At 39.0% G+C, this 26,648-nt stretch overlaps 2 protein-coding genes across 4 annotated transcripts in view; one reads left to right on the top strand and one right to left on the bottom strand.

Annotated features, from left to right (window-relative positions):
- Nucleotides 1-555: 555 nt before the first annotated feature.
- On the bottom strand, nt 556-21,561 carry LOC141807851 (uncharacterized). Its single transcript, XM_074694067.1, has 7 exons — nt 21,557-21,561; nt 20,918-21,062; nt 19,293-19,316; nt 4,655-4,783; nt 3,907-3,993; nt 3,429-3,548; nt 556-1,728 (listed from the first exon to the last, which is right to left on the bottom strand). Exons 1-7 carry the CDS (start codon nt 21,559-21,561, stop codon nt 1,531-1,533), a joined length of 708 nt encoding a protein of 235 aa, XP_074550168.1. The 3' UTR covers nt 556-1,530.
- Nucleotides 20,764-26,648, top strand: part of ctnnd2a (catenin (cadherin-associated protein), delta 2a) — a 338,809-nt gene continuing 332,924 nt past the window's right edge. The window contains exon 1 of one of the 3 annotated variants that reach the window (XM_074693201.1): nt 20,764-21,143. Coding sequence is in view for 1 of the 3 variants with exons in the window: in XM_074693199.1 (XP_074549300.1) it covers nt 25,478-25,535 (58 nt within the window). In the remaining 2 variants the exon portion in view is untranslated. Of the gene's footprint in view, nt 21,144-25,442; nt 25,536-26,648 lie in introns of those variants that run through there. The other 2 variants (XM_074693199.1, XM_074693200.1) reach the window with 2 other exon arrangements.

Below are 26,648 nucleotides of genomic sequence, written 5' to 3'. Positions count from 1 at the left end.
TGATGCTCTGCAGAATTAAAATGTGTTGCTTTTCCTTGACAGTGTTCCTCTTTAGTCAGTATTCAGCACATTTAGGTAGGAGACTGTACTGCGGTCTTTTAAAATGCTTTGTTGGAGTTTGGTTTTCCTCTGTTTGATGTAACAGTCACCATTTATGACCCAACATCTGGTACACTAAGACCAAAAGGCCTCCACTTGAGGTGCATATCTATTGCTCTGTAATCTTAAAACAGTGATCAAATATGATAAGCCCTTTGGGAAGAAAGGAATTCATTTTAAGTTTTAAAAAGTTAACTATATTTATGTAAGATGATAAAGAGACTGTTGTGTTTACTTGTTCTGATGACTGCAGTTGGACTGGACACGGCTGTGCATATAATGCCATCATATATGTATCCATCATCAATAAATGAAGACAACTGTGATTGACTTGTGAGAGTTTCTGGTGAAACACAGAAGAATAAAACTTTGAAGTTTTGTAATTCTGAGAATTATACAGGGCAAGAATTAAACATCAATACACAGACCTTTAATGAGATATAAATATATATTTGGAGTACATTTGCTGAGAATCCCATACATGGTTGTTCCATTTTGGGCTGTGATATAAAAAAATACAATATACAAAAGAAAATGTAGCTACATGATAAGGCATTGTGTGTCCCTGACAAGAGAAGAAAGTAAGTACTGTGTTTCTAAAGGGCTCTGGAACCAGAGATCTCTGCTACATTAAAGCCCCAAAAAACAACTTCAAAAAACAGTTCTCCTGTCCAGGCCACTGTACATTCACAAAACATTCTTCTTTTTTCTCAATAAGGCAGGTGTTATTCATCAAAGCTCCAACTGAACGTGACAGGAAAGGTTTTTATATCCCTGGCTGGAAAGGAGGAAGATAAGGTCAGCCATCTGTGGCAGAACGTGCTTTTAAAATATCAATCTCACTCAGTGACTTGTCAGCAGATTGTCAGGTTTATGAGAGAACCATTACTTGACACAGCCTAAAACAATTTCCCAGACAAAAGTTAAACAAAGGAGCTTTAGATAACAACGATGAGTCAGGGCAAGTCCTTGTAATCAAAAGTGAAAGTAAAAGTGTAATAAAGCACCTTATTTTGTCCTGACACAAGAAGTTATCTCCAAGAGCCAGTTAAAGTCATAGCATATTCTTGAGTTAAAAAATATTATGTCTCTATATTTGCAGTCTTAATCTTCAAATTAAAAGACGGTATCGTTTCCAGAACACCTCACGCTGTCTGAAGGCGTTGTTGTGTTGTGTAGCATGCTCTTTTGATACAGTCTATAAAAATTCTTTAAATGTCCACGTAGCAGTGGGTGGAATAAGTGAATGAGAGTTCCCTTTGTTGCCTTCAAACTGTCTTTTCCAGATGGCAGAATAGCTTATGTCTGCATCACTTAGGAACTTCACAAAGAGTAGTAGTCTTAAAACACCCGGCTGCAAGAGTCCCAGCAGCGGACAGGGTAGCTTAAAGTGAAGTGGAAACTTCATCTTGCGTGATCCAATGAGGGAAGTCATGGCAGAGGGGCACTTCTAACAGTGGAACCAGTAGCTTCCAATATACTGTTAAGCATCTCATAGCATTTAGTCATACTGGACAGGATCACCTTGGCTCTGCAAAGTTTCCTCCTCTTCCCCTTGTGTTTTTTCTGCTTCTTTCGTCCCTCCTTGGCATTTTCCTTGGACACCATATTGGACACTTTGGTCAAGTTCTAAGATAGTGACACAAAAGCAAAATGGGAGTTTTAGTGAGTATTTGCCTGGGCCAGTCAGAGACAGATCAAAGTCTGATCTCTGATGACACTGACTGTAATCACAGCATATCAATAGCCTCTATTGTTACAGGACTCCACCAGAGCAGACGGCAGCCTTATAAGAGTCCAAAACCAACAGAGTCTCAAAGTGGGCCACTCAGTCAAACCTGTGCTGCTCTGCTGTACTTATGGCACAGAAAGAGGCCCTGGTTGGCTCAGGCATGTGACTCAGACTTCAGCTATGAGTCTGATTCATCAAAACTAATTCTGATCCCACAGTCTCTGAAATAGCATAGCTTCTTCAGTTTCCCATTAGTTTCTGTAAAAACTTCATACTTATTTTATGTATGCAGTATCTTGCTCAGGTGGTAAAAAAAGTGCATACATACATAAACTTCTTAACCTGAAAAAAACTCTAAGTTGGAAAGTCACCAGAAAACTTAGCACAAAATGTTAATCAGAGGCATCATGAAAAAGATAATTAGGCGTTCATTTCCAGTCCCTTTTTGAAACATCACAAGTGTCTTGTCTGATGCTGCATTAAAGCTGCAGTGAGTAGCGATATTATTTCTTCTGCTTCTTTGTATTACACAATTCCAAGATCAACTAGTGCATTTTGTTCTGTCACTCATTTTTTACCAAAACATGTCTTTTATGTGTCCATTCTGTGCTACTTTACAGACATGAAATGCAAGATGGCGGCCTTCATGGAAGGGGACCTGACCTGATCAAATCCAAACACTTATTTGAAATCAGCCGATTTATACACTATTTAAAACAAACTTCCAAAGACAAAATGCTTGAGTCAAGCCTGTTCAACTGAATTCTGCTCATGTCTAGACAATGCATCTTTAATTCTGTTGTGATTTTCCTCTTGGATACCCAAACACCTGTGGCCAATGTTGGCATGTTAAAAAAGAAACAAATGTTCTCATGCTCAGATACACTCGCACAGCCGACTGGATTTGTAACCTCCAGTGAGTCACCAAATGTGGTGAAGGAGAGAGGACAGCCTGCCAACATTCCTCTGTCTTTGTCATCATCCGTTGAGAAAAATCTTTTTGAAAGAAAAAGTGTCGCTTTGCTGCTTCCTGTTTTAAAATTACAAAAGTCAGTACACTGTTTTCTGAATTGAAAATGTACCGTGCTCAACAAATTTAGAAGACCACCACCCAGTGCAAGGTGTTTGCCCCTACTACCATAAACTAACAGATTTTTTTCTGATTACCAAAATACATTTTTATCTATCTGTGATGATTAATCCATTATTACGTGCAAGCAATTCAATCAACATATGTTAAATGGTAAAATGTAATACTGTTGTTATTCATGAATTTTCAAATGTAGTGTTCTATAACAGAAAAGAAAAAAAAGCACATTATTATTTTTAGTTGCCAAATTAAAGTTATTTATTTTCATTCCAGGACAGTAAAATGTGTTTTGGTTGGTTATATGTTGTTCTTGATTAATTTCAGACTTCTGAATCCAGTTTGAAAAACCTCACTCCTGGTAAAAATGATGAAGTGTAGGTATTTCAGTCAGAAAGAAAGAGTCGGAATTAAAGCATTCATGATGCTGGATGGTTTTCTTTTTTTATGACAGGTGGTCTAAGAAATGTGTTAATTACTGTACATCCAAGAATCAGGATTTTAACCCACCTGTGTTTGATGACAAGGGCACTGTATTGATTGGAGGACATATTTGGCCAGCTGGGCTGTCTCAGAGAGATTCAAGTGTCTCATATCACAGCTCAGGGCGTGCAGGGTGCTCACAAAATCCTGCAGAGCAGAGGTGTATGAGTCCAAACAATTACATCAAACCGTGTTCGCTCAGTAAGAGCACATATATAGACTTCAAACCGTCATTAAAGGGGGTGTTGCTCCCACACACTGTGTTAGACTAGATTTATATCTGTCTCTCTGAAACCTTAAAAGTTTCATATCACTAACAGAGGGCAGAGTCTTAGATTCACTTGTCACATGTATTTCAATAACTTTTTAAACATTCAGACATCACCAAATTACAAACCACACAAATCACTTACATGAGAGAAATAACTGACGCACACACCAAACACACACATATGTACAAAATACTGTAGTGTAGTCTGTGCAACTATCAGTGAAATTTTCCCACCTGGTTGGGTGACCCAGTGCAGTTCTGTGGCTTTTGTCTCAGTTCTGGACAGGTTGTGTTTTGTAGCCTGGTTGTGAAGTTTTCTTTCTTGAATGAATCAGAGCATTACAGAGGTCAACAATAGCCCAAAATGATGATGTAACAGCAAAACAACTCATAGTTTCAAATCTAAACTCTGTTTATTTTGTAAGTGTTTCTTTTAGAAAGTATTTCTGAATTTTTTAATTCTGTGGTGGGTGATGTTTTAATCTTATCAAATGGTATGACAAAGCTGTATGTTGCATAAAACAGGAAGTGTTTCCCGTCCAAGCTTTTGGAAGACTGAAAAGTTTTCCATCTCTTATCATCATTTGTCAACCAGCTTGTTTTCTTATTTTGATTTAGGTTTTTTTTTTTTTTGGATGACTGACTTCCTCCTTCATAGGAGGTGTAAAAACTCTAAAAGGAAAAGTGAAAACTGCAAGTTTGAACTGGCTGAATGAGAAGTCACCATAACTTAATTACATCTAATACAGCATATTAAGTTGCAGCGTCTTCTGTACCATGTGCTTAACCAATGTATCAGCACTTTTGAAAAGTGTTGCTCAAACTTGTCTGCTATCTTTTACAGTATTTCATCTACTTACAAATTCAGTTTCATTGAGGAGCTTATTCGGTGGTCATAGCAGTAATTCACAAATTCATGTTGTCCTTCTTGCTGGCAACAAAGCCACTAGATGGTGAGAAATAGACAAAAAATGTGTCTTACTGTATTGGAGAGAAGAGTTTTTATGATTGCTGAGTAGGCCTCACTGACTTCCGTGGGGGACCTTTGATTGTCACAGGGCAGAGAGAGAGGTAGAAGCAGCAGAGCCAGAAGACTGATGCACAGAAGAGGCTGACAGAGAGACAATAAGAGAGGAGAAACACATATTACAGAACACACTTGAAAGTAAAACCCAACATTTTTCTCAGATTCCATTTCCAACACAAACTGATGACTAAATATTCTCCATGATTTTTACAGTAGGTACCCAGATCCCTCTTCACTTTCAGACAGCAAGAAAAGCCCACACTTATTTTTGCAAGGCCCCTTGCTGCATGACCTTATGGCTATAGAGTATCAATACAGATACAGAAAACTGAAGAAATTACATTTTGGTCTTTAAATGCTGCTTTGGACAGATCTTTATCACTCACAGCTTTTGTACACTGATGTCCCTTGGCATACAACAGGGGCCCCTTCCTCTCCTTGCACAAAGGACCTGAGTACGCCACTGATTGATTCAGTGCATCAACGCATCAAAGTACTTAATCTTTTAACCAGAAGTTATATCCAGCGCTAGCGAAAACAACCAGTCCTCTAAAGAAAATTATAATCAGCTCAGCCATTTAACTGTATGGCAGCCAAAGATAGTGATTTAACATTTGAAGCATTCAGATTATCATTTTAAAGCTTATGCATGATTAACTCCCATTCTCCAACACTGAACAAAACGCGTCAGCAATTGAAATGCAATTAGAAATCTAACATAACACCCTGAATGCAGCCTTCTGACCTGTTACTGGAACACAAGCCTCTCCAGAGAGGAATCCAGTCCGACAATCGCCTGTCAATTCCTGTAAACCAGCAGCCAATTCCCGTAAATCCAAAATCTATTTCAGTTTCCTTCTGACTGGTACAAAGGAAGTTATTTTCTCGGAATTCCCCTGTCAGGGGAAAACGTCCTCCACACAGAGTACTCAGCCAGTCGCTCGACTGGGAAGGCTGGGGACGGATGCGCGTGGAGATGGCTCCTGGTAAGTCTCGACAGCGTTTCACCTCCTTTCTTTGAATGGTACAGACTTTTTATTCACGCTTTATTGTCTAGACTCCAACACTGACTCTTCTTAGTCTAGATTCAGCTCATACTAAGATGGCTTAATGGCAATTTAAACCAGTGCGTCACAAGTTCAGGCCACCTGAGTTTACCTATAAGCAGTACGCTTTGTTTAGCCTACTTACCATTGGTCATTCTTCATTCATATTCACCTTGGGCTATAACTGAAGATTGAGGCTCTCGTTTGCTTTTTCATTGCTGCTCAGGTACTCAGTTTGTCCAGATTGCACTGTAAATCAGACGCAGTCGTCCTGTCACTTTCCAGTGGTTGTGTCTTGAGCGCATGGGTTACAGTCCTTAGCCCCGTCCTTCGTAATGCAAGCAGCTGTGCAACCGCAGCATGTGATTTTACTTCCGTCCCAGAGGTTTCACTTTTCTCTCACATGTGCTTCGCACAGTTAAACCCACCGAGTTGCCAAAGCCGCTGTTTGTGGTTGAACCATTGCGCGCTGGTTTGCAGGTAAAGCAGGGGGCAGTTTTCCCATGCCTGATACCTCACACAGCTGTAGACCACACCTCGAAATTTACTGACTCTCTCATGCAGCCGCTCAGCCATTAAATTGCTCCATTTCAAAAGAATCCAGCCAGGCGCAGGTCAACGTGTCACATTAAAGACTGCAGTGCATCCAAATCAGCACTAATAAAGTCAGTAAAAAGTGTCGTGCTTAGTCATTCCCGCCCACGCCTAGTGTTGGTGCCACTGTAAGGTCCTTTTTCTGGTCACACAGCCGCCTTGTTCCCCGACTCACTGTTCATTATACTAATTATGCATTAATTCCTACAAACCAACGCATCCCTCTGTTGAACTTGAAATTGCTCCCAGGGCAGGACACAGTGGGTCATTGGGGGTTTCTGGCACCACGGCCACTGATTTCATAACTACTGGGAAATGTGTGATTTGGAGGGGAAGCAGTATGCTTTAATTGTTATTACACAAGATACAGTTCTGCTCCAGGCTCTGAGACAGTTTTAATAAATACCTTTAACTTTTTTTTAATAGTATTTATTGACATACTTTGAAATTCAAAAGTTCACTGGAGTGTTATTGGAGGTCATAGACTTTTCTTAAATATATTTTCAAAATTGTTTATTTTGTAGTGTATGCAGAAGTAACTGAACGTTTTTCCTTTCCCGATTAAGGATTAAAACATTTGCTTTGAAAGAAAAGACATACTTTGTCTGGATATAAACCTGTATCAACAGCATATAATGATGACTTTTCATAATCTTAGAGCTGCCTCCTATTAGTAACTGATCTTTTTATTTTTGAGGAGTTAATAATATATTAAATTGGTATATAGTTCAGTCACATTCACGCTTTAAGCTGCCTTTTAGAATGTATTAAGGGATTCTGTCTGCTTATCTAAGTCTACACCTGAAAGAGTACAGCTGGGAATTGTAAGGTTTAGTAGTAAATCTTGAAGAAAACTTGCAGGTAAACAATTTTTTGGTGGTGTCTGGTGCCGTGCATGATACCAGCATCCGTAGGATTTTACAGCAAGTGCAGCTGTCTGGAGGAAATAGACTGGTGTTATTAATTACAAGACAATAGATAATGAAAATCAAAAAGCAGCTGCGGGTATGTCAAGGCTTATAACTCTAAAAACATCTGGGTTAAAGTGTACTAATACGTACTAATAAGAGGTATTTATAATCACTTCAAATCCTTTTATTTATCTGATGTTAGCTATCAGGGAGTGGTTATATCAAGATAAATGTCTTTAAAAGACACCTTGGCCATGTCTATAATGTGTAACTGCTCCAGTGTGAATCATAACATTCACATCGTACTCAGCAGAGATTATAAATTCCTTAACGAGGTGCTGGCAGTTTGAGTAAAGCAAATCATGCTTGTGATACTAAGTACTACCACTTAACTTCATGAAAAATAAATAATGAAAACACAAATATAATTTTCATTTTTCAGAGGGCAAAGAATAGGTGTTATATGTGCTTACTATCACCATGTATATTATTATTAGTTTCAGGAGTATATATAAAAGGGTTTTGTCCTTTAGTGAGTCTTAACAAAATGAAGTATTGAAGCTTGGGTTGTACATATTGATAATAATCCGCAATTAATTTAATCACTGAAACTGTATTTAAAAGAATGTTGATAGGTGAGAGCTTAACTCTGTTACAAGTCCAAGGTAATCCATTTAAGTGTTTCCAGTATAAACAAGTTACACCCATTTTTATCTAAATACAATCCTACTTTCAGCAGGGGTGTGTCCAAAAGGTAACCATATCTGGTTGGCTACCTAAAACCCTACACTGTGATTGGCTGTTCACCTTGTTAGAGGTGGGACTTATACTAAAACACATAATTTGGACTGTGATGCAAAAGGCTGCCAGTGGTTTTCTTTGACATGAAATATTAAATGTAGAAAGCATTGTAGCAAGTAAAAAACACATCTATTTCTCAACACAGGTGTATAGGAGAGAAACCGGTTTATCATAAGTGCCATACATATCGCACATAGTTTCAAAACAAAAACAAAAAAACAAAAAACATTAATTGGGAAGATCACTGAAGCATCACAAACTGTATTTAGACAGACAACAGTCTGCAAACTGCAACTCTGGCAAAAAAGTGCTCCAAGAATCAAGCTTAGAGTGTTGAAGTGATGCCACTGTTGGTTACTTCAGTAGGTTTGAGAATAGGTCCACAGGAGTAGAAATGGACTGCTTTGTAGTTTCAGGGTATCTGGCTGTTAGGAAAAGTCATGGTTTTAAAGCATGATACTGTTCCTGCAGGTTAAATTTTTATAAAAGTTCTTATTTTAAGGTCACTGGTTGCCTAAAACTCTGTGTTAGCTCTATAGACGATATGGTACACACAGTGGTCTCCATGGCTTCACCCATCTGTTTCTGAAGGACAGTTTTAAAGCCTATCGTCATTGGGTGCCATATTGAAAATGTGACACTCAGCCTAGCTCTGGGTGAGTAAGTATGAGGTAGAGTGGAGAAGTTCAGGTTTCAGCCTCTTTTCTGACGACTACAGCACGCCCATGTGTCAATCAAGTCAACTGATGATCCAAACTTGTTATCTTAATATTTTCTAAACTCCTGAACTGTATTAAAATTTAGCCTCCTGTACAGTGTGTGCTGTTGGGAAAATTAGCTAATTAGATTGAAGTCATTTTTGTTCTCCACTGTAAACATGTATTCTACCTTTGTGAAAACTGTTCGGTCTGAATTGGTGTAGCACACCACGTACACACTTCCAGAGCCAGCCTCATGGATGCTGAATGAACTCCACTTTAGACAGCCTTTCTAATATATCCACCACTAGTATTAAGCTTCAGAACTCCTTTCCAGAAAACCAATGGGTGGTGTCATGGAAAATACATCACTGTTTTATACAGTACATGCTTTGGACAGTACAGTTGGGCAGCCTCATTTTGGCTGCCCCTGTCAATGCAGACGGCTGACTTCAGTACAGGAGGATAATTTATGACTCAGTCCTGTTGGATGAGGAAGCTGAAGTTTGGTCTCGTTGCACATTACTTGTGCAATATGATAACATTACATTATTTTATTTTGGCCCTGCAGCATGGAGCAAAGGTTATAATTAAGCTATAAGATATAAATCACAGTTCATATCAGAATCTGCTACAATCTTTAACAGGCTCAACAGCACCTCTCTGCCAAATCCTGTTTTCACTTCTTTGATGGACTTCATTTCTTTGATCATGGACAAGTGTGTAAATTTAATTTTAAGGCAGATTTTTTTTTTTTTGCCAATATCAGATCAGCATTTCTTATGATTGTTTCTCTAAGTTCTTACATGTCTGTTGCTTGAAAACATTTCCTACCTAAAACGTGCAACAAGGTTGCTACGCTATTGAATCTGAAACGTGCCCACAACAGGTTTGGTTTCTTTTTTGCATGTTTATCCAAAGGTTTACTTTCCTGTCTCTGACACATAAACAGTACAGAGTCAGTGGGAGGAGGAACTGAGAGTAATGAACCTGATAGTAGCAGAGGGCAACAGAAAGAAACACAGTTTTCTTTTGCCCGACCGCACCTGTCCTAGATTTAATCAAAGACCAACGGCAGTCATGTGTTGTGGCATCGTTCCACACAGATTATATAGTGGACCTGTGCGTATGTCAGAAATTTGATGCATGTCTGCACTAGAGATCTGTAATTTAATTCCTGTTCTAGTGTAGTTCTGTACCTTCCAGGGTTGTGTTAGCATAAATCTGGTTTAAACAGGAGCTAATTTCAGAGTAGTAGCTGGACAGCCTATTGCAGTGATATAGAACATTTTTGATTTTATGGACTGTGAGATGAATATAGCGCTGTAAACTTAAGAGTATAAACATAAAGGTCATCTGACTGAGTGGGGCAAGAAATAAGCAATGAAACATGATCAAATATATAAAACATACAAGGCATAAAAATAATTCTGTGATGGAATATAACCATGCTAAGGATGCAAGTTGTAGCTGAGATGTTTTGAATTGTCAGACTGTCTTCCTAAACTAATCAACATCTTCCTTTGAGCTAACTGTCAATTTAAAGTGTTGCAGCCATTCAGAACAGGTGGGAGGAAGCAGAAAGAGATAATAAAAGCAGCTCAGACACAGACAGCTGGGCCAGAGTTGATACTTTTTTCTTTGCAACATAAAAAGTTTCAAAAAATTTACCATTTGATACTTACAGTAGACACTCCCTTGAATATAAATTTCGGAACGATGTTCTTACAAAATAACCTGCTTTTTACAAGCCTGAATAAAAAATGTTAGAGGATCACCACATTACCTTAGCCATCTTTGGGAAAGTGTAATAAACAAAGAGTTTATTAAATACTCAGAGGAAAGAAGATGTTTTTCCTGCTTTTTGACATTTTTTAAAAGACATTACCACAATTTCCCCGTTTGGGATCAACATAGTGGTTCTAAATATGTCGACAATCGACATATACATGTGTGTAACGTGTATTTTCACCAATGCGGTTTAGAGACCTGCACAAGTCTGTTTAGCTGAAATCTGCATCAGGTTTGCAAAGTTGACTCTTTGTTGTTTCCCTCTCCACTCTCTACCTCCACACAGTTGTTTTAAATCCTAAAGACAACTTTTTAGCAAACTCTCACATTGTATTAGGTGACAACTTGGTGTCATCAGGATAATGTACAAACTTTGCTCTCCAGATGAAAACTGTACCTACATTTGTGGGTGCCTTGGCCTTGTAGCTGCACAGATGCTTGTGTTTGTAGCTCTTGACCGGCGCTTTTTTGTTTTTTTTTTAAAAAAGGGCCAGGTTCAGTTCCCGTGGCTGGGACAAGGGATCCCCTAAAACAAGTGTCGAAATCAGATTTTAAATGGATATATTCAGAACATATAAATAGCCTTTCTCAAAACAGATAAATAACCATTACAAAATTTCATGGAGAAGCGGAAGTGTGCTTTTCAGATTGGACATCGTTCACTTGAGATGAAACATTTGTCTCACAACGCCATTTCTTATTTTGCCTTTTACATAAAAATAAAATTCCATAATGTTTTTAATACTGTTACCTTGTAACTCTTTCACTGTTTTTATAACTCCTGTGACTGTTCAAGGACTAAAAGGTGCCTGTCTCATGGGAACATGTCGTGGGAACAGAACCAGTTCTCATGTCATCCCGAAGGTTTCCCTTGAACTTTGCCACAAGTATGAAAGCACAAAAGATGTGGCACGCTGTTTCATCTCTAAAAACACTAGTGATAAACACATGCACAAAGATTAGATTACCTGCAAAATTATTATTTTGGAAGTAATTTTTTGTGCATATCTTAAAAATATTTAGACCTGTCATTTTATTGTCACTTTAGGGAAAGTCATCAAATTGTAGTTTGAAACAATAATATTCAGGGAATTTTTTTACTGCAGTCAGTTGTTAAAACAGGTAAGACGAAACCCTGTATGTAAGGATTGTGTTGCATTTAAAGAAGTGCTGGTTTGTTTATAGCTCATTTTGTGTCGTCTGGTTTAGCTCGTCTGTTGAACATGGATGACAAATATTAGAATGTGGCTTTGTTTTCTCTGTGTGCTGCAGTGTTGAGTCTCGCAGTAATTAAGGACATCCATCAGAATATGACAGTGGTGCTGGGAAGCGTTGCATCGTGGGACCCTTGGCATGATTTGGGTAACCACGACAACAGCAATCAAATACACACACACACACACACACACACACACACACACACACACACACACACACACACACACACACACACACACACACACACACACACACACACACACACACACACACACACACACACACATGATATTGTTTAGGAAGATTCCTCTTGTTTCCTGCTGTGCTGTGATTCATTTACAAACTATGAGTGGTGTGTAACCAGACAATGAACATTAGAGGTGTTAAACGTGGGCTTTCCTTTTGGATTGTTTGTTGTATGCCCGTGCACTGATGCCAGTTCTTCTTTCTCTATAGCAACCACATTTTATATTAGTATTATTTTCATATTTTGTAGTGCAGAGGAAACTCAATCATCTGGAAAAATCATTAATTATTAGTGCTGTGTGTGGCCTCTGTGGAGTTTCAGAGGGGAGTGGTGTGCCACGTGCTAACAAAGACTCACACGTGTCCAATTCTTCATAGGTACGATAATACAAATACTGTTGTTATCTTTTTACATCTTCTGTACGTCAGATGAGGTTGATGTGTGTTGTATAGCTGATAAATAGTGCAGTGTTGTCCGCTGTTATCATGTGTGTGAGCCTCTGTGTTTACATTTTGATCAGTGTCTTTTTATTTCAGTTTTTCCATACTGCGGTAGCAGGTGGATGTAATAGACAGAGGGTAAGGTATTTTTTGTTATGGTATCATTTAGCACTGTCTTAGATCGTAAAAAGATATATTTTTTAACATTTGATATTATTTAAATGTAGAATAATGCACCATATCATACAGTACTAAATAATATTGAATCACTGCATTGCATCACATCATGTTGTGTTACTGAGCAGTATTTATTACTGTTATGCTTCAATAAAATATCAATATTTTAAAGCCAATATTCGTCTTCTGTCTTTGTTATCTTTAGTCTGGTGTATAGGCCAATATAATGCATCATAAGCTCAAATGAATGAGAGTGTTCTATTGTAAATGTTATTAAAATGTCATTTAAAGAAGTTTGCATAATCCAAATACTTAGTGCGTTTAAAAACTGTGGAGATGTTGCGTGGTGCAGAGGAGGTTTTAGGAGCAGAGTTAGTGAACACAGGAGTAAACTGTTCACCAGTTGCTCTCCTCTCACCTGCAGCACCATGCTGAACCTGACTCTGAAGGAAAGAGACAAAGTTGAGCTCCAATCTAAAGATATTTAACATGATGGAATTTACAAAGTGAGCTAAATATAACAGAAATTGATTTTAATGAACTCAATTGATATGTGTGGACAACTCAAAATAAGAACCTGAACTTGTGAGCGAGGTGGTCATTGTGGTGAGGTTAACCCTACTACTCCGCTCTCATGTGATTATTGCACATCACTTCACTCTTTTCCCGCAGTCACTTTCTGTAAGACTTTTCATTTTGCCTTTTCGTCACACCCACGTGCAGCGTTCAGCTTTCCCACTAACAGACAGACATGAGGGTGTGATGTTGAAACATATACTGGAAAAGATTGTTGCTTCATATGCCAATGTGAAAACTACCGTATGGGGACCATTTACCGTAAAATGAGTTGCATCACTCCATGAATGGGAAGGTTTTGTGAAAGGTTTGAAACATGAATTAAAAAAAAGGAAATAAGAAAAGGGAATTTGATTTAACTTGAGTAATGCCACACACCCACTACAGGAAAGAGTGTTTGACTTTATTTCATCCTGTCAAGAAAAAGAAAACGTTTAATATTAAAATAAATCATCAATATGAATGAAAAAGAGAAGAAGGGTTCTTATCATATCTGCTTCTTCTCTCACAAAATATTAATTTCAGAACACATAATATAAAATTGGAAAGAGCTGCAGGGCAACATGCCTTGTTACACTTTTCTTATTCTTTAAAAAAACAACCAACAAAAAAAAAAGATTAAAAAAAATGCAGGAAGCTCAACATTTAGCCCCATGTTTTCGCAGACTTTGATACCGTTTTGAAAGATATACTTTGATTGTGCGTCTTAGGTGTCTTTGTCCATAAGGTTATTCCACAAGTTTATCCCTCTAACTGTAACGTAATGTTCCTTTAACTTGGTTCTCGTTTTTTTTTTTTTTTTTTTTTTTTTTCTGAATAAACCCTTTTAAATTATAACAACTTTCTCACAACTTTCTCTTTTTTTCAAAGTGTGACTTTGTGGAAGCCTCTTCATGCACTTTTTCCTGAAATCTTTTCTTAGCCATTGTGTGGAGACCATGAAAATGAAACTTTTTGTTCATAAATCCCTCATGAACGACACCATGATGCACGTGCAATAACACAAATTAACCATCTGGACTGAAGTGTTTCTGTTCTTGAATTGTATTCAATTGTTATTTTTAAACTCATTCATGTACTGTATGTGTGGCTTTAGGATTTCCACTGTGGGTTTTTTTTTTCTTTCAAAGAGCTCCTAAAGGCCTATTCTTGTTGAAATAAATGCATTGCCAGGTCCCTCTACCTTTGGCTCTGGTTTGCATTAGGTCAAACTTGATAACTTGCTCTGGGTTTTGGTAACAATTCCAAAAAAGTTCTTAGCAATTCCACCCTTAAGCTATAGAGAGGCAACATGAAGAGGAGGAGCCTGCTTGTAAAGTTTTAAAGCTCTCAAAGGCTGGACAAGTGTAGGAGATTTGATATTTGTTTTCCAAGCAGAGGGTGGAACTGTTGGACTGGGAGTCAGTTTCACACCCAATGTCCTTTCTGCATGTGTGTGTGTGTGTGTGTGTGTGTGTGTAAGTGAGTAAGTGTGCACTCATGGTTATGCTGACATTTTATTTCCCTCACATTAGGATGAGGTTTGTGTGTGTGTGTGTGTGTGTGTGTGTGTGTGTGTGTGTGTGTGTGTGTGTGTGTGTGTGTGTGTGTGTGAGTGTGTGTGTGTGTGTGTGTGTGTTGTATAAAAAAAAAAGTTTATAAAGTTTATTCTGTTTTAAGTTTTCCTAAGCTGACATGAGGTTGACAAAGGTCAGCACATTTTTGGGTGCAGGTTATCTGGGGTCGCCCACTTCATGACACCCCTCTGCTCTTGCAGGCTTTGTAAGTTCATGCATGTGTCTGTCTTGCAGGGGGTCTTCCTAATATGTACTTCAACTCCAAGTTAAATTTTGAATAGGGTACAGGTTTGCCTTGTGGCTAAATCATGCACCCCACCAAAGTCTTCACAGCGGATTTGACCCCTCATTTGAACCCTCTTCTGCATGTCTTTTCCCACTCCCTACTCCCTCATTTCCTATGTTGGTTTAGCTGTAAGAGGCAACTTTATAGCAGACCTAACTTTGTATTAGGTGACATCATGATATTGACCCTGAGTATGAGCCAAACCCTCAAAGCCAAAACTTTTATAAAGTTTAATTAACACCAAGCCTGAAAAATCAGCACTGTAGGTCTGAGCCTGATGACTGAATGGCTTTGGTCTCTACCTCACTACTGCTTAAGGAAAGAATGAGATGATAATAGCAGTGCAGTTTTCCAAATCTGAACACAATTTCACAGCATTCAGGCCTTTTGATCAGGTGTCTAAACTTTTGCGACGTCTTAATTGAGAGTTTTCCAAAACAACATTACCCCTTTAGCTATCTTTGTCGCGTGGTGCGGCTCTCTCATTAAACTACACTAATGCTTGTAAAAACAGCTCAGGAAGAAAAATTGTGTTTTCTTATTGTGTGGCCATACAACTGAAATCTTCTGTTGAGATGACACACTTTCTGTCTCTTTCTACTACCTCTCTTGCCTTTTCAGAGTATGAACTTCTTTTTCACTCTCTGAATATATCTTTTGTTTCCTGGCCACCAACTCCTCAGCCTTCACCTTTGGGGCTTGTTCTTTGTATATATGAGGGGGCAGTAATATATTTTGGAATGTGCAATCTGCAGTTTATCTTTTTTTTTTTTTTTTTTTTTTTATCAGGGGGTTCAAGCTTTGTTTTGTGCTAAAATCTACTTTTGACTTTTGTTTTTGAACTTTGGGTTTCTGATTTATGTGTTGAATCTGAACTACCTTGAGAAGGCAGTGAGAGGCATTCAAAAATCACTCTCAAAAATCATCACAGACCATTTAATCTTTTCCAAAGTCAATAACATGTCAGAAGACACACAGCTCTTTTTTTGGCTTCATTAGATTTATTTAGTTCAACCTCACAGAGCAGCTGATTGACAAAGTGTTCATGTAAGAGGTCCATGCATGTGTGCCATGCTTTCAGATGCTCCAATTTAACTTTTGCATTTTTTTTAGTGTATAAAGAATTAAGGAGCTGTGACTTGTTTTGTCTGATTCCACAAACCTCCTTTTAAATGAAGTGCAGCATTCCATGTAAGCTCCTTTTTATTTCTGAGTGTTTCTTTAAAGGCAAGCCTTTGATGCTTCACTCAGTCATTACAAAGGTATTCAGAGTTGTGCTCCTTAACCACAGAACCAAACAACACTTTAATATGTGTCTTGAAAATAACCAGTGGACTTTCTGTGGAGTAAAGAAACACAGGCATGCAGAGTAAATAAATGTGCAGCCCACATGGGCATGGGAGTTGGAGAAAGAAGTGAAGCTGCTCAAACAAAGTCCCAAAGAAGTAAGGTCTGAGATGAAAATGCTGGTTTATGTTTGCCTTTTTCTTTACCTCTGAAATAAAACCACCAAGTGTAAATCGACTGAGTAAATAAACATGATTCTTGGCTCTATCAGGCGAAAATGTGGTGTCTGTCATTGAGGCCCATCCCTCCTCCCCTGAGAGCACACCAAGAAAGGGTGATGCTTTCAGAATCACTTAGCTCTGATCATTTCCTTGCATTTCAAAAGTGACAAGAAAATGTTACGGTAGGACTGAGAAAAAGAGTATGAGCAGTCTATTTAACAGCAAACATCGCTTTAACCTTCTCTGCATATGCAAATAGAGTTGGGACTTGGTAGAAATAAACTGTGGGTGTCACTAGGAAGATACCATGCCTCCTCAGCTGTGTGTCACAAAGATGTACTTATGTAAAGTGTGACATCATGGGTCATTGGTGTATTGGTGGTTGTTGCTGTTATGTGGGCCTGGTTTTGGCCGCAATGTTAATGTAATATGTTTTTACAGGGCCAAGGATTCCCCTCCACACATTTGACAACTCACAACACAAAACATTTATTATCATAATTATATTATTATTATTATTATTATTATTATTATTATTATTATTATTATTATTATTATTATTGTTGTTGTTGTTATTATCTTATTTTATTTTATTTTTAACTGTTTTATTGTAAAAGCCTCTCAGGAACACAGAACAAAGCTAAATGCACTCATGCTCAAGAACGGGTATTGTGTGGACGTTTTTGTCTGCATGATAAAGTGACTCATTGTGTAATAAAAGTATCTTGTTATAGTCTTTGAGGTTCTCACAAACATAAAAATACAGAAAAACAAAGGTTTTGCATTGTCTGTAAATTAGTTACAAGCTGTTGTCGCTTTAAAAATTTGTTTGCCCTGTGTCAAAGTCATGTTGATTGAAAAAGTGTGGTATTTTCTACAGATGTCAATGCATCTGGGTGGCGTAGTCAGTGATGTGGATGACATGTAGTAGTTTTGTCGCGCCATCTAGTGGTTACTTGTCAGACATGCACATATACATAACCTCATTGAAAATTTATCTCTACACAATCTACTGCAAAAAAGCAGAGGTTCCTTGATGGTAAGTGAAAAAAAAAGTTTTGATTATGATCAAAAAGTTACCTCACTTTGGTTACTTCTCTATTTTCTCTCCTTACCCTCATTAAAGCTTTTGTAACAAGTTCCAGTTCGAAAACAGGCTTACAAACAGCAGGAAGATCTACAAGGAAAATAACTCAATTCCTCTGCAATATGGAAACAGTTTTAGTATCTTTCCCTCAAATTCTCTTCTGGCTGCATTACTAATGCACGCAGGAATGATGGCACAATCAAGTGAAATATGTCCATATGTGGGAGATATAAAACAAACTCACAAACAAACATTTCCATATGATGTAGCAGTGGAGGAAAAACACAAACAAATATACAAATGATTCAAACAGGCAGTGGAAGCAGACAGTAAAACCTCCTGCCGTAAACTGGGGGACAGATGAATGAGGATACTTAACGCAGGTTTTTATGGCTCTGTGCATTTTCCAGCAGAGAGTCTGCAACAGTGTCAGAAACAGTCTACAAAGGTATGAGACAGGGCTGCTGCTCCTCAGATATGTTAGATAACAAAAGCCTGTTGAGATTAGTCCTCTTTTGAATCTTAGTGTACTTCATACTGTAACCCAACAGATTCATACTGCTGATAGAAAAAAAACAAAAAACACAACAAACATGATACATGCATGCTTATACAGCTCTATGGCAGCTGTTCACTGGAGTCCGTTGTATCAGAGGATTGGTGGTTTTTATTTGGCAGTCATATGTGGACGTGTCATTACTTGTTACATTGCATAAATGCAATTAAAAGTATTAAAGGTCCCATATTCTGCTCCTTTTCTGCAGTTTAATATGGATCATTGATGTCTTCATGAAATGGTAGTAACATGTTTTGGTCCAAGAAGCCAATAAGTCAAGCACAGCAGCATTGTTTCCAGGCTCTCATAGCCCCTCTGTTCAGAACGCTCTGATTTAGTGGGCGTGACCTTCATATGTAAATGAGCCACCGCTGATACCGCCCCGGTATCTGCTCCAGTGGACCAATCAGGTCAGACTTGCTCCTGAATGGTCAAAAAAGGGAATCGCTGACGTCGGCAAATCTCCAAAATCCAAACAGCTCGTTTTAGGTCAGGATTTTACATTCACAAGCACTACTAAATACAGGTTTTGTCATTAAATATCACATTTTGTGGGCTGAGAGGAAAGCCAAAGACCCACAAATAAAATGATTTTTGCCTAATATGGGACCTTTCCCGATTCCCGACTCCTTTCACCACTTAAAGCACTTTTACTTTTTATGTCATTTTCAAATTCACACCCTTATGGTGCTATGAGTTTATCCTATTCACGGACATCTGGTGTGGCAACAGGAGCCGTTTGTGGGTTCAGTGTTATGGACAGAAATCTACTCTACTTGTGAACCACAGTTGCCCATCAGTGTGTGAATATGGTGTGAATGGAAGACTCAGGCAAGTTCTTTAAAAGTGGTCAAAAAATATATGTTTAAATTTATTCACTCATGAGCACAAGAAAACTAAGAAAATTCAAAGAATCTATGAAGTGTTTGAATATTTACAGGGATGTTGCATACTCTGACTGTGATGGCCAGGGCCACACAGGGGTAACAGCTCCACTCACTTCATAGTCTTATATTGTTTCAATTTAGCGAGCACATTTTTACAACCCAAGATTAGACACATTTCTGTTGCACTAACCATCATTTCTTTGTTTTGAGTTACCTGGCTGCTGGGGAAGGGCACTTCCTGGAGTGAGCAAAAGGTGTGGCCAAGGGCAGCCAATGCTTTTATACTGGAGGCTGCCAAATTGGAAGAATCCAACTGTTCCGATGTCACGGGGGGATTTAGGGTTTCTTGGTTTAGTTTTGTATTAGGTTGCACATTGTCTTGTTTTGTTTTCCCCTTGTGTTTGAATTGGTTTGGCCAAACCACTATATAAGTTGTCCTATTGTTTCAGTGTGTTAGGTCTGTTTGTTATGTTCACACCTTAAGTCCAGTTTGAGTTGAGTTATATTAAGTTGACCTCTTTTATAGGCTGAATAATTATCAGCATAATTTTTACAGTTCCTTTTCTTCTTGGGTGAAATAAAAAGAACCCACTTTTTCAAAGAAACTCCTTTGGTGCGTCCTTACTGCTTGGTCCCTGACACTGACATTCACAGTGCTGATTATTTCAAACAAATCTGTCTGTAAATATATTGTTGTCAAATACAGAGAAACTATTTTTGTGTTTTCCTTGATCAGGATAAAAAATGTTTCTACCTGATTTGTGAAACCTTTGTAACCAACTATTCTGCCATTTCATCTTTACTAAGCCTTGGGGCTCACTAAATCTAAAACCTATTTTGAAGCATTCCTCTGTTCACAACACAGTTATAACTTTAACCACTGTAAATTTAACACAATAAGATTTACACAACAGATTGTCTTGGAACACTTGGGTTGAAAAAGTATAGAGGAGGCTGTGTATCAATGTTGCAGGTACCTTTTATTGTGTGCAAGAAGGAAATCCACAATCCAGCAAAGCCAGCAGAACTGAGCGTGCAGAAATCATGATACAACCATACAACTGAAACACTCAGCAATTCCTGACCTTGGGAAACCAGGTGTGTGTGTATGTGTGTGTGTGTGTGTGTATGTGTGTGTGTAAGTGTGAAAAGTGAGGGGAATAGCAGACTGGGAGATGATGGAGTGTGGGTCAGGTGATATTATCATCTTCGTAACCCCAGGGATGCAGTTGCCATGGTGTGTGTGTGTGTGTGTGTGTGTGTATGTGAGAGAGAGAGAGAGAGAGAGAGAGAGAGAGAGAGAGAGAGAGAGAGAGAGAGAGAGAGAGAGAGGGAGAAGACGGGGGGAGGATGAAAGGTGGAGCCCACAGCGGTGAGTATGGTATTACTGAAGGAAACCCTTTCCCTACAGCTACATTCTGGGATTCATCTCTTGTTTGGAAAAACTGCACATCCTTCAAAAATGAAACTATTTTATTTTCAGGGTAAAGTCAAGGATCGAGGTCGAGTTGTGACTAAACCACCAAGAATTTACAAGTCTCAAAGAAATGAAATGAGGAATCTGCAGCGACATATTAATCATTAAACAAACAGATAAAACCTGAAGATGGCGCTCCTTCTCCTTGAATGACAGCGGTGCTGCGCGTGCATGCGCATGTGCGTGATCAAGTGCCACAGCGAGAGAGGGAGCCTCTGTCTGCCTCCTCTCCGGTGCTGCTTCCTCCTCGTCGCTGCAGTGCTTTGCTGCTCTCCTTTCTCTCTCTTTCTCGCTTTCGTACCCAGCGCCTCGCCTCTTCCTCCTCCTCAGTCTCTTCCACATCCTTCTCCTCCCTCCTCCACCTCCCCGCCCGATGTCTCAGGCTTGCACCCCCGGCAAAGCACACTGGCAAATGGTCGCTCCATCCCTGGCAACTCTGGACGAAGGACGCAGCGGAAAGGCGCACCGATCTGTTCTGATCTGATCTGAAGCACGCTGCGGATTTGACTAGAAAGAGAGGCGGACCAAGGGGGCAGAGAGCAAACAAGGAGAAGCCGGTCGCTGATTAGTGGCCAGGATCTCATTTCGGTAAGTCATCGTGTTGTTTTCCCAGCTGTACACTTAACATGATCGGACAGACAGAGGGGGAGAAGGTGAGAGCGATCGCCTGTGATTCTAGCCCATTATCATCTCTGAGTGGGATCTGATCGCGCAATTAGGAGATACGCAGGAAATCCGAGCATGACTTCTGGATCATGCATGGTGGAAGATTCCGGGAAAGTGTAGGTTTTAAAATGATGCCCTGCTTTTGGTAACAAGCTTGCTGCAAGGCTTCTCTTGGAAACATGCGTCCAGCTGTGCTCAGATCACCCAACGCACAACAGATATTTGGCCCCAGCTGACTGCTGACCCAAATTCACCATTGGTGGTGCGTAAAAGTGCCTCAAAGGTGTGGAAAAGACCTTGTAAACAAAAGAAAGGGCATGGCTGCTCTTACTCACCTCATTATGACTCTTCTTTACAAAACTGTTACAAGTTGAGTCTTTGTTATGTGCTTGAAAATACCTGGACATAATGCCAAGAGCTGGTATAGAATGACATATGAATTATTAATGTTACAAAGGTGAAATGGGGCTGTATGGCTTTTAAACCTAATTATCCAATGATGCCATTCCGTTAGATGGAATTTCCCTTTGTCTGGAGCTTCCTGCTGGAGGTGATGCAAGGATAAGAGCAGGGATGAGGACTCCACACCTTTTCCCACAGCCGTACTTGAGCTTTGATCAATAGACATTTGCAGGAGGGGGGGAGTGTGAGGTGGTAGTTTGTCAAGGGCGTACAATTTATCCAGCAGATGATGTGGAGGAGGAGGAGGGCAGGGCTGCTGTTAGGCATGCTGTGGGTTCATGTTCAGACGTCTGCCTGTCAGCACTTGGACAGGCATATGATGGACAGAGAGGGTGAAGATATCAGTGGATGCTCAGGACTGCCCAAAACTTTGGGTTGAAATTTGCAGGTTTGGCAGCTTCCTCTGTGGCCAGATGAGCAGACATACAACAATGAGGACACAGTCCTCTCTAATTCCCCTTAAACTGACCTCTGGTGCAGGAATAAAAGGATATAGATCTTGCTCCCACCTTTTCACCTTCTTTAAGTGATGAAAGTACAACACTTTCCTTACCCATGGTCGCACATCTTCTACCACATCATTAGATTTTACTATCGAAGGATAAGCAGCATTACAAAAGAGCTATCACTGTGGGAACTGTGTCTTCCTCACTCACACATACACACACACTGTCCTCTCTCTAAATTTCCTAAAGATTAGCTTCTTTTTATGTCCAGTGAATGTCTCCAGTGGGCATGAAAAGCCTCGTCCTTCATCGCGGACACAGATTAAGCTAATTCACACAGCAGCGCAGGCCTAATGCCTAATCACTATGCTGCGCCGGCAGAACAGAGCAGTCTTTATACTGTGCTAGGAGAGAGAGCAAAGGGGGAAAAGCTAGCCGCCGGTGCCTATTGATCGGTCGAAGGGGCTACTGGCAGGCGTCCACAGGATGGAGTGCTGACAACAGTCCAAAGAGCTGCCGGGATGAGCTGGCCCGCCTGTCGCCTTATAGAGTAGTGCTGATGAGGAGGGAAGGGTTTGAATTATAGTTGTCCTCCTCCCCGTGGCAGAGCAAGCTGCAGGGAGGATTTAGAAATACTGTTGCTGTTATGAATTTGATTTTCCTCCCAGAGTTAGTGGGCTGTGGTTTCATGCATTGATAGGGTTGCAGATCAAACACTTCTCTCTGCCTGACATGTTTCAAGTACAGCTCATAACATGCTTTACCTAAGGCTACATCTTGACACCTGAAGCGTGCAAAGATTGAGTGCTAGAGAGGTTGGAATCCCCTGTCAAATGTCCACACTGATGATATTTGACATTAAACTCATCTTTTGCTGTGCAGTTGTTTTGGTTTATACAAAGTTTCTTGGGATGAAAGTAGATCTTTTCAATTTATGCAAGGTAAAGCACTATAACAAAGCTGAAGCCCCTGAGTTGGATATCCTTCCCTTATACTTGTTCTTGGACTTTTTATAATTTATTACATGTAGGACTAAGTGAACAGAGACACTGTCCTGAAGAAACCTTCAATGAAAAATGGATTCTACCAAGTACCGAGCTCATAAAACTTACTCAAAGCTTGTAAGAGAATATTTTTGTTTGTTTTAATATTTCCGCCACTGTGGAATAGATAAGTCAGCTCATGTCTGTGCTAAACTCCTTTACATATGTAAGATGTGTTTTTGACCAAGGTATCTCATCCTGTCAGCTTTTCACTTCAAATATTTCATTCTAAGTATTTTTTTGCTGAGGAAAAGGTAAGAGAGAGGGGACAGGAGGCTCGGAATCTCTTAATCCACCTCACAGTAGTGAGGTAGTAAAAATTTCTCCTCACAGTTGTTTTTTAAATGGTTACACAGCATGCACTTACTATTCTGGCAAAAAGACAGAACTAATCTTATACCTCTGTGTCATAACACCTTTAAAATCATGTCCCATTGTTCCATTAGTGTATTCTTTTCATTTGTTTTTAAAGAATATAAATATTAAATGTGGTGCAGAAATGGCTTTCCTCCAGAGGAGCAATGAGGCCCAGTGGCAAACATGGTGCCTCTTTGAGGTGTGACATGAGCCCTGAAGCAAAATCTGATGCTGTTAATTTGTCAACATGAAGTAAAAGAGAAAGCTATTGTAGTATTGACTGTGGATCTTTTATTATCAGTCCAGAGATTCACTGAGCTGAAATTAAACTAGTGTTGTTACTTTTTTCCTTGAAATCAAAGAGTGATTTTCTATCATTGAGAAGTGAGCGGCTCTAATCATTTCATTACATGACTTTTAAAAACATGTATGGGGCACAGGTGGAACATAAAACTGACCAAGATGAGAAAGACAAAGTAGAGTGAGTACTTTGAGTCAACACTTTGAAGTCCTTCACTCTTGTGATCCTTTATATACTTTTAACTTTTCTTCCATTTATCACCAGAATGCAATTTGAATGGGCCCCAAAGCAACAAACCAGCTGACGTTTGATCCATACTTGCCAATTATATTGATCACATGCTCAGGCACCCAAGGGAGCCTCTAACTGACAGCCTCAGTGTGATCATCAATCAGCTGATTCGAAGCTGATGTTGGTGACTCGATGCTTATGAGCTTGTTTAATGACATAAAAACACTGATGTGCCATAGCTAATGGCCAATTTTACAAGATGTCCATTACTGTGGAATTGTCACAAGATTACATACGTGGTATGCACCATTAAACCTGGAGTATCACTCTTCTTTCCCTCAAGGGTGCTGGGAAGTACATCCAACACCGCTATCACGGGATGTGTCCATGCATTGTCCAAGGTGTTATAATATGAGCCTGTGTGTGCATATGAATCAGTCATTTAACACTCTTATTATCATTGCTACCTTATTATTCTGGATCAGCAGGAGAATAAAATAAATTAGCCATACAGTTCAAAGGTTTGCCCCTTTAAGAATATTTCCACCTCTGCCCTGCCATGCTGCAATGCATTTATTAGTCATCCTCATTTATTATTTTATGTCTGGCTGGAAAACAATGGTGGAAAAATTAATTATATAATTCTCACATTGAATAAAACACCATTAAATGTGTATAAAGATATTTGTGTTGCTTGCATGTAAGGTTATAACACCTGAATGTAACCCTTTTAATGTGCAGGAAGGCATCACAATGACATGATGAACACCAACTTTCATTGATTTTGAGATTTCTCTGACCATATGTCCTTCATTTGTCAAGTTTTTAACCATCATGGTGTCCATAAATAGTGCCAGTCTCTTCTTCTTTATCTTCTAAATGCTGCATATGGTGCAGTCACTCACTACATACAAAAACACATATGCTGCTAGCTTGTCTGTTCTCTGGAAGAATATTGTCAGTGCTAGATGGCAGCCATCCTGGTGGGGAACTGCTCTGCTGTAAATATGAAAAGGCTCAGGCTAAATTCAGAAAAACTGAACTATTTTTATATTCAGGTGGTTATTTACTAATTCAAACATACTCACAAATATTATATCAAATTTCTACTAAGTCTGCTCTGTTAATTATTACACATTTGTCATGAGTTGCTCTGGTTTAGTTCAGTTTTTTTTATTTTATCTTTATTTTCTGTGTTTTGGTCCGGCCTTTATTTCTTGTTTTATTATGTTGAGTCATTATTCTTGTGTTTTTAACTTCTTTACCTTTGTGTGTGTTTACTGTTTTACTTTGTAAGCGTATGCTCCCTGTTTCCTGTTCAGTTTACTTCCTGCCCTTATGAGTTTCCCTCCTTCACCTGTGTCCTGTGCTCACACCTGTAGCTCGTTATCCAGTCTCTGTGTTTGCTGTGCTCTCATGGCTCCCTTGTGTTTTCTGTTGGACCCTTATGGATTTAGATTCTATGGAAGCTTTGGTAAGTTTTCACTGATATTTTGCTCACAGAAATCCTCACTTTCTTTGTGAGTTCTTTACCCTTGTTGTTCTCAGCATTGCACCTTTAAGCCTCTGGCTCAAGGAGTTTTACATATGCTGTGATGTGACTTAGGTTTAACTGTTTCAGGTTGTTGTTGTTTTGTGTATATGAATGTTTTGTTGTTACGTAAGTATGAAGTTGCTTATGGGTGAGTTGTGCATCAAGTTGAATTTAAATAGTATGTGGAATTGTAAAATCTAGTTACTGTCCTGAACTTCTGTTACTTGGCTAAGCTACTGTTACCAGAGTAATCACTTGTGACACTCCAGGGCTTGAGATGGCATAGAAATGAGGAGTAAGACACAATCTCATGACATCAGATGTTGTCTTAAATCAAGAAATGTCATTGAATCACAGATATTTAATGCTTGCTTTTTTGGATAGCTGATTAATGCATCAATGTCCAAACATTTGTTTCTATTGAGTACTATCAATGAATATCAATTTATATAGTGCAAACAAACTGTGAAGGGAAGAAATTATAGCAGGTCTAAGACCATAGAAAATTCAGGCCCATAATAATAATAATTATAATGATTATAATAATAATACATTTTATTCATATAGCCCTTTTCTAAGCACTCAAAGATGCTTTACAGAGGATAAAAAACACATAGAACAACATAATAATAAAATCATGAATGAAAAAAGAAAAGCATAGAATACATTTAAAGGCAATCATACATAAAAAGCATTTCTAAAAAGGCGGCTTTCAGTAAGCGTTTTGAAAATGGACAGATTCAGGCACTTTAGATGTGAAGAGGTAGGGCATTTCAGAGGGTGGGTGCAGTTTGCAGGGTTCAGCAAGTTATAGTGGGAAGGAAAAACGTCCCTTTAACAGGCAGAAATCTTGGGCAAAACCAAACACATGTTCAACAGCCCTCTGCTTAGACTGTGGGTTGGAGCGAGGGATAATAAGAGATGGACAGAAACAAATAACAGCATAAACACATTGCAGTGTTGCATATCTGCTCATGTTGGGGTGATCTGTACTCAAAAGTAGTGCATTAATCTGACACTTCGACAATTTTCATGGGTATCATTGAGTACATG

The sequence above is a fragment of the Halichoeres trimaculatus genome, unplaced genomic scaffold (genome assembly GCF_033239565.1).
Source record: "Halichoeres trimaculatus isolate MK-OKI-2021-1 unplaced genomic scaffold, fHalTri1.1 fHalTri1_scaffold_18, whole genome shotgun sequence".
Taxonomy (NCBI): domain Eukaryota; kingdom Metazoa; phylum Chordata; class Actinopteri; order Labriformes; family Labridae; genus Halichoeres; species Halichoeres trimaculatus.
This window is presented reverse-complemented; position numbering and strand designations above follow the sequence as displayed.

Bases quoted from the DNA above. Each gene is read 5' to 3' on its own strand.
- LOC141807851 (XM_074694067.1), bottom strand. The intron at 4,784-19,292 runs GTAACTCAAAAC...TCTCTCTGTCAG, and splicing joins TGCCCTTCCCCAGCAGCCAG to CCTCTTCTGTGCATCAGTCT. The intron at 3,994-4,654 runs GTAAGACACATT...GATTCATTCAAG, and splicing joins AAACTCTTCTCTCCAATACA to AAAGAAAACTTCACAACCAG.